The 8,192-nt window shown below is 45.9% G+C and overlaps 1 protein-coding gene across 1 annotated transcript; it reads right to left on the bottom strand.

Annotated features, from left to right (window-relative positions):
- Positions 1-4,757: 4,757 nt before the first annotated feature.
- On the bottom strand, positions 4,758-6,837 carry GJB2 (gap junction protein beta 2). Its single transcript, XM_045567690.1, has one exon. The coding sequence runs from the start codon at positions 6,789-6,791 to the stop codon at positions 6,111-6,113; it is 681 nt and encodes a 226-aa protein (XP_045423646.1). The 5' UTR covers positions 6,792-6,837; the 3' UTR covers positions 4,758-6,110.
- Between the last annotated feature and the right edge of the window lie 1,355 nt (positions 6,838-8,192).

Genomic DNA, 8,192 nt, shown 5'->3' with positions numbered 1-8,192 from the left:
TGCTGAATCTTTAGAGAGCTGCTATATTAATATTAGATGATGATGGAAACATTTTTTTTGGTAAAGGATTTTCCCATGATGGATGAATGTTGAGTAAGAAACAGTCTGAGCTCATGGAACTTATAGTACTAGATGGTGAGAACTCAAAATTCAAGTGACAGAATAGTTAGAGAAACCTGAGAAAAAACCTAAATAAGAATTTTGTGAAAAGCCACCAACTATAACCGTGGTATTATAGAATTTTGCTGAGATTGTACTGACTTTGCTTATTGTACTGTTTATGAATGGAAATAGTGTATGTATGGGTGAATTTTTGTTTTTCAATTTTTATGGCTGCTCTAACAAAACAATGGCTAGATATTTACAAATCGGAACTACAAACTGCAGTGCAATGGAAACAATGAAGTTTTTTTTTGTAGGGCTACAAGTGGTTGTTCAGGTGGAGGACTTTCTCAGGGTGCTGGCTGGTACCCGGCCTGGCTGAGGCACACCCCTGGCATTGAAAGGATGCACGCCGCTGCAGTTTCCCTCTGTCGGCAGCAGATGGCAGCAGAGAGAGGCTTTGCACATCGCCGCAGGTTCCAGTCTGCACAAAAGGCGCAGCCAGTTTTGACATCAAGTGACTTGGTAAGTTATTTAGCTTCTCAAAGAAACCAAGAAGGCCAAGTAAACACTAGTCTCAGGTCTTTTCCTGGAAAAGCCTGCCATCTTTCATGATTTAGCTTTCAGGAAGTCGTTCCTGAAGACCCCCAAAGAAACTATTTCAGGCTCTGGCCCCTGTTTGTAGGCTTTGGCGTGCCTGTCACGTCCAGTTTGCCAAATACTGTCCTGTTCTGGGATGTAACCACCTTATGCACCCGTGTCATGTGCACTGGACCTCCTTTCAGAGTCATCTTTGCGTTGACTGGAGGCCTGCCATAATGCTCTGCACATTCGAAGATCTCCATAAATGTGTTTCAAAAATGGCTAATGAAATGGTGGACATGCTTAAATATGTTTGCTAAATACATGACAAAGTCTGCCCTAGTATCCTGTTACGGTGGGAACTTGTGAACTAGATGTGGCCAAGTACAATTACCCTTAAAACTCCAAGCTTGAATTATGTTGGTAAATGAACTAATGTTAAGCTAGAAGGAAATCTTTGGAGGCATTCCATAGTCAACATTTGTATTGGTTTAAGTGACCACAGAGAAAGCGCATTCATTAAACAAATGACATAAAGTTGGAAGGAATTGATAATACACTGAAGACAGGGTTTAAGAACATCTGGATGGGCCAGAAGGATGAGCCAAAACCAATAAGGTGAAATTTAACAGGGAAAATGTAAAGCCCTGAATTTAGGTTAGAAAAATAGGGGGCAAGAGGGCGAGTCTTGGTAAAAAGTTGGAACTAATGTAACTGTCTCATAACTTCATTCTATGGGATATTGTACATTGTGAAAAGAACAAATATCTATACATACTGACCTGGAAAGATTTCCAAGGCATATTACTAAATGGGAAACTATCTTAGAAAAGAATGGTATAAAAATGCAAATTAAAATGGCTATGTATGTTTGTGTGTATATGTATGTAGGTATATGCAATTGCATGGGAAAAAGATCGGAAGATATCAATACTGATACTTCAGGGCAGGGGAGTGAAATGAGACTTTCACTTTTGGCTTTGTATACTTCTGTATGACTTAATTTTAAATGAAAACGTATTTATATATATCTATAATTACACAAATCACATTGGCTGTCTTTTCATTTTGAAATGAGCAAAGGTGACAGGGCTCTTAAGTGAAAGTGAAGCCAGTGAGCAACACCGTCCAGAGCAGCGGGCCCGTGGCTGGGCCTTGGGGGGCTGCACTGGGGGCCTCACACCTCCTCCCTCCTAGGACGGCACTCAGGGACTGAAGACTATTTCTCTTGCCAGGAGACTCCTGGCAGAGTTACCACTGTTTGAATTTGACTGTCAGAGAATGCATTTTATTCTTTCTTAGGGAAACTTAAAGCAGCTTGCACCTAGTAAGGCAGTACACAGTAGTTGCTTAATGCTGAATGAGTGAATGAATGACCACCTGGGAAATGTAGAGCTGCCGTGTAGCTGGAGGATAATGTCTCGGTTGAACTGGGATCTTTTCTCAGCCATTTGAAGCCTTCTCAAGTGGAAAATAGACTTACTTTGGGTCTGTAGGAGGGCAGAACAAATGCCGGAGGGCAGATGCTGTAATTCAGCACCGCATGAGGAAGCATCTTGCAGCTGTAGATCCTCACCATGGCTGCATGGTGCGAGCCATCAAAAGGCCCCAGCAACTCCCTTCTTTGGCCTCATCTCCTCCTTGGCCCTCGGCATCCTGGCCTTTCTCTTCCACTGGGAAACCACCCTGAGGATCAGTGTGCCAGCTGCCCGTTGCCTTCAGGGCTCTTAGCAGAGAGGCCCTCCCTGACCACCTCATGTTAAATAGCAATTTCCTGTGCCCGGGCACTTTCTGTCTCCCTTATGTTGTCTTACTTTTGTCCCCTGCACTTACCTGCAGCAGGTATCATCCACGGGGATCTGTTGATGGTCTGCCTCCTTCAACACGAAGGCTGAGATTTTGTTCTGTTCACAGCTACAGCTCTGGTGCCTAATAATTCCTAGCACTCAGTTGGCGCTCAGCAAATACCAGCCGAGAAAATGAATCATTAGAGATGTGCAGGAACATAATGGAGTGCCTCACCAGGCTGGGATTATCCCCTGATCTCTGTCAATGTGGGGGATGTTGAGGGGTCCCTGCAGCGCTGGTTACTAGCTTCAGGGCTGAAGCTGTGCCTGAGGAATTCTAGAAGTGCGGTCCACATCCTCTGCACGGTGGGACCTGCTGCTGTTGTCCTCTGAGCCTGCTGCGTTTTCCTCCTGACCCCCAATGAGGACACTACTCTCGCCAGCGGAGGTGCGTGCAGAGTGTGTGGTGAGGTGTAGGCAAGGTCGTCCAGACCCTGCCTGACGAGCCAGTAGCCCTCTTTAACTGTTGATTTTTCTTTAAATACAGAGTAGCATACCTGTCATCACTGTGTCTTTTTTGTGTGCTGTAATATTTGCCCTCAGCCATTCGTCCCCCAGCTCTCCTGCCCTGGTGTTGCATTTCTTTCAGGCTCTGTGTAAATGTACATTTTTCTCCAGCTTCCAGTTTATCCTGCTTTGCTCGAGTCATTTGTATCTAAAACGCCACCCATGATCTTTCCAGCTTGGGATCTACTGAGTGGAGAACAGATGGCAATTCTATTTGACCTAGTGCTGCCTTCCTGCGTGGCGAGCCTTAACGTGAATGACCTCATTGGATTGCCATTACACTGGGGAAGTGTTCAGGGAGCCCATTCTAAGATAAGAGCACTGAGGTTGGGGGCTGTGAGCAAACTCTGGTCTGCCCACCCGGACCTCTTGGTGCTTGCCGGCTACCCTCTGGCTGGTCACTTGGTCAGGGTCTTAGAAGAGAGGCACCCCAGGCCCCTGAAGAACACTGCACTGGTCCCCCGTGGGGACCTGAACCGTTCCCCCGGCTGGGACTGTCTTCTGACCAGTGCTCATCTACTGGAGAGTCATTTGAGACCCCGTTTCCCAGTTTGTTGGTGAATCTTGTGCAGGCAGAGGTAGCGGCAGGCTGTACCCACTGCTCAGAATAGCCAGAGCTCACGCACTGAGGCGCAGCCCAGGGGAAGGAAGGCCTCCTAGACGCCGCTTTTTCTGCTGCCTACAAATTGCAAACTGATGCTTTGAGATGTATGTTCAGGGTGATCATTTTCAGAGTTCAAGCTCCAATTTTCAGGTATGTGGCCAGACCTCTTTATCAGTTCTTAAAGATTGGTAGTAGCCTGTAATTATTTTGGCTTGGTCTTATAATACCTTGAGAGCAAGAATCTTCATAGCTTATAGGAGTGAATGTATCTATTATATTTTAAAAGTTGTGTGTTATTTTAACAGACTATATGGCAGAGTACCTTGGAAGTTAGGTAGGAAGTATTGTCCCTTTTCTATTACCTGGCTGAAAGTGGGTGTTGTTTGTCCTTTTAAATTCATCTAAAAAGTGTATGGTCCTCCATAAAAATACTCATAATTATTGATGTGTAAAATGCTTTGAGGCCTTTGGATGGAAGGCTGCAACATAGGGAACAGCCCTGTTGGCTGGGCAGGCCCATGGGACCAGCAGGCAGCACTCCCATGGGGACAGGCACCCTGGCGGGTTTATTTCCCATGGACTTGCGCACCAAGGAGTAACATGCAGTTTTACAAAATCAGCTTTGGTTACATACAAATAGGCACAGGAGCTTCCTCATGCCTTAGCTAGTCTTTGCTGTGAACAACCTTCCAATGTGTCAGCTTCTGTGGTTCATCCAGGAGCCAGACTGGTCATGTTCCCCAACTGGTCAACGTTCCCCAAGCCATGTTTCCAAACCCTGAGGCCCGCTGTTCTTAGTTCAGTGCTCCTCAAAAACCTGTTAGAGTTGAGCATGGAGTTGGTTGAGCTGAAATCATCTCCCTTTCTCCCTTCCCACCAATTTTTCTGGGGACAGAGGCTTTTCTGTCTCTGGGGCAGAATCCCAGAAAGGGGGACGGCCACCGTGGTCACTTACCATTTAGTGTTATGAAATGTAAAAGATTCATGTACTTATACAAAAATAGCTACAGATGAAATTAAAATTTGCTATTCTATTAAAAACTGTATTAGATCTTAAGTAATTATTATATGAATTAATTATATTTTAATGTTTTAAGTGATATATTTGAGACATTACAAAATTATTTCAGTTACAAGCATGTAATCAAAGCTATTATTATTTATTATTACAAAAGGTTTTTACAACGCTATTCTTGGCAACAGGAAATGCTTACTCTCATTGAGTACCTTTTTTTGGAAACCATGCTGAGCATAATGGTAATATTTGGGTTCATTTGTCCTGTAGAACTGCTAAATATTTATCTAAAGCCTTTCTATTCTTTTCAAATGTGTATTAGTTCTATTTCTACTTAAAAACAATTGGATGCTGAAGAGGGAAGCAAACAGACATTTGAAGTAGATGAAACTCATTTTTAATCAACAGAATTTAGAGTCTGGTCTTTCCCTCTGTTCTCTAACAGCAGCAACTCCTCCCTCCTCCGGCCCTGTTCCGCCTGCACCATTAAATCGTACCGTGCCCACGAAAGTCCCAAGCAGCCTCTCACGTCTGCGTTCCTCCGGACGCCGGCGACCTTCGCCACTGTGCTGGCAAGGGCAGTGCGGGCAGCCAGCCTGCATCACAGGTGGTACGTGCTGGCGCATCCGGTCTGCATGACGCAACATCACACCGAAATTTTTGAAATGAGGCCATTTGCTGCCATTGGCCATCACTCTCAGAAAGTTCGTGTCTCTTGAGAGAGGCTGCAATGTTGTTCTGTACCAGGCGCCACAGTTAACATGATGGAGGGCCTCTCTGCTGCGCGGAGAACTATTCATAACCAAAATGCCATATTTTAAATTAAGGCATGGTGTCCAATTACATACCATTCACATATCACAATCTGAGCCGCTGAAATAGGAGAAACATAATAGTATCCAGAATAGCTTTAGATCAAAAGAACCTATCTTACTTTAAAGTTTTCTCTTAAAAAAAGTATAACAGGGTTTGATGCATTAGGTAACTTTGTCCATTGTTAGAAATTAAAACTTCCAAAGCAGATAAAAGAACCGAGATTCTCTATGTTTACCTTTAATTCAGGGAAAATTGGCAAAGGAAACGCTAGGAAAGACACCCAAAGCTTCTTAGTGTCCGTTTTGGAAACCAGCCTTTCTTTCCTGTCCTCAGAGACAGAGTAAGATATGAAAGTACCTTACATCAATAACGCGTATGGCACGGGGTCTTTTTGGAACTAACTTGAGTAAAAATTAACGCAGGCATCGAGTCAGGCCCTTGCTCTGAAGCTCTGGGAGAGCAGAGCTCCACCGAGGCGTCTGGAGTTTCGAGCGAGGCCTGCAGGGGTTCAGATGGTTGCGTTAAGATCAGAATCTTTGTCTTGGGAAATGCTGGTGACTGAGCCTTGACAGCGAAGCACAGGTTGCCTCATCCTTTTCTTGCTGTCTATTTTTTTATCTGACAGCTGGACAATGCGTTAAACTGGTTTTTTGGACCTTCCAGAACAATATCTAATGAGCAAGTAACACAATTCGGTGACATTCAGCAGGATGCAAATGCCGGACACTGCGATCATGAACACGGTGAAGACAGTCTTCTCCGTGGGCCGGGACACAAAGCAGTCCACCGTGTTGGGGCAGGGCCAGGCGTTGCATTTCACCAGGCGCTGCATGGAGAAGCCGTCGTACATGATGTAGAAGACGTACATGAAGACGGCTTCGAAGATGACGCGGAAGAAGATGCTGCTGGTGTAGGTCCACCACAGGGACCCTTCAATGCGGACCTTCTGGGTTTTGATCTCTTCGATGTCCTTAAATTCATTCTTAATCTCCCCCTTGATGAACTTCCTCTTCTTCTCGTGCCTCCGGTAGGCCACGTGCATGGCCACCAGCAGCGCCGGCGTGGACACAAAGATCAGCTGCAGGGCCCACAGCCGGATGTGAGAGATGGGGAAGTAGTGGTCGTAGCACACGTTTTTGCAGCCGGGCTGGAGGGTGTTGCAGACAAAATCAGCTTGCTCGTCTCCCCACACCTCCTTTGCGGCCACAACCAGGATCATAATGCGAAAGATGAAGAGGACGGTGAGCCAGATTTTCCCGATGCTGGTGGAGTGTTTATTGACACCCCCCAGGATGGTCTGCAGGGTGCTCCAGTCCATCTTCGCGGCCGGGCGGTTTGCACTGGAAAAGACAAACGAACACAGCCACAGGAGTCACTTGTCGGGACACAATCTGGGAGATTTCTCTGGGTCTAGGCTTAAGTAAGCACTCTTAAATCTCTTCCTGAGCAAATACCAGCTCTTACGTAACCACACCCAAACGGGTGAGGACAAAACCAACTTAATTTGCCATAGGATTAAATGTATATTTCCCAAACCATCTTGAACATGTTTTTATGTGTTCTCTAATCAAGACTAGCTCATTCAGCTGAGTAATTCACCCAATCTTTTAGCACATAATAAAAATTTGGTGGGCAGGGCAGCACCACTAAGCAAAATACTTCTTAGCTTAATGGCACTAATGAATTTGGACTGGACCCACTGAACCCTCTGCAGAACCCTCTGTGGGTCTTCCTGGATCCCTGCACATTCTCGTCCCTCAGCGTTCAACAGCGGATCCATTCGCAGCCTCACACATGGATCTACACCACTGGGACTGACACTGGCTTGGCCCAACCTGGCCTTCAAGGCTGCGCAGCCAGGTGACGGGGACTCTCAAGGTTAAAGTGTAACTTATGGAAGTCTACCTAATCCACAGTTGTAACAAGTCTCCCTGAAGAGCCACTTTCCTTAAAATATTTCAATTAATTTTCATGGACTTGGCGTGTGGCAGTGAAATGGTCATTACCAATAGTTAAGTTTATATTTGAGGTGCCCCAAGTTAAAATTTCACAAAGGGTCTTGCTTCCTTCTTTATATGAAAGGAGGGTAGGAACAGTCTCTCCGTGGAGAAAGGCCGCCACGCACATGGGCTTTCCTACAGGCTGTGTGTATGAGCTGGTGGCCTCGCTGCCACGCTGGGACTGGCTGCTCAATTGGTACTCAGAGATGACTGTTTTGTAAGTATTGCAATTGTACATATTTATTGTGGGCTGTGGTTTCTAAAGTAACACATTATGAAACATGGCAGAAACTTCAACTCAGTAACTCCCCAGTCGCTGGCCCAACAAAGCGCCATCACTGCATCACTGTTCAGCACCGGAGCTTGCTGGGGCCGAGAGCTCCTTGCTGCAAGCGGAGGTGGAGAAGCTGGTGGATGACCTTCCTTCTCTTCATCCCAGATTTGCGCTGTCTTCACTGATTCATAGCTGTACCTGTCACAATCAGTCCTTCTCCTAAACAGGAGTCCACCCTCTCCACATCCGGATGAATCATCTGTTCTCCACCCCTCTAATCTGGTAGAGAATCCTCCTTCTCTTACTTAAAAGCATCCTGCTTTCCTCATTTTAGGCAAGTTGCGTCCTGTTTCCTGCCGGACTCCCGAAGCAGGCTCGGAATGAATGTCTCTCATTGCCCACGGTCTGCTGTGGGGCACCAAGGTCAGGCTGAGACCACCCCGCA

Source organism: Lemur catta, chromosome 13 (assembly GCF_020740605.2).
Source record: "Lemur catta isolate mLemCat1 chromosome 13, mLemCat1.pri, whole genome shotgun sequence".
In the NCBI taxonomy this organism is placed as follows: domain Eukaryota; kingdom Metazoa; phylum Chordata; class Mammalia; order Primates; family Lemuridae; genus Lemur; species Lemur catta.
The sequence above is the reverse complement of the archived record's forward strand: the minus strand, read 5'-3'. Positions and strand labels throughout refer to the sequence as shown.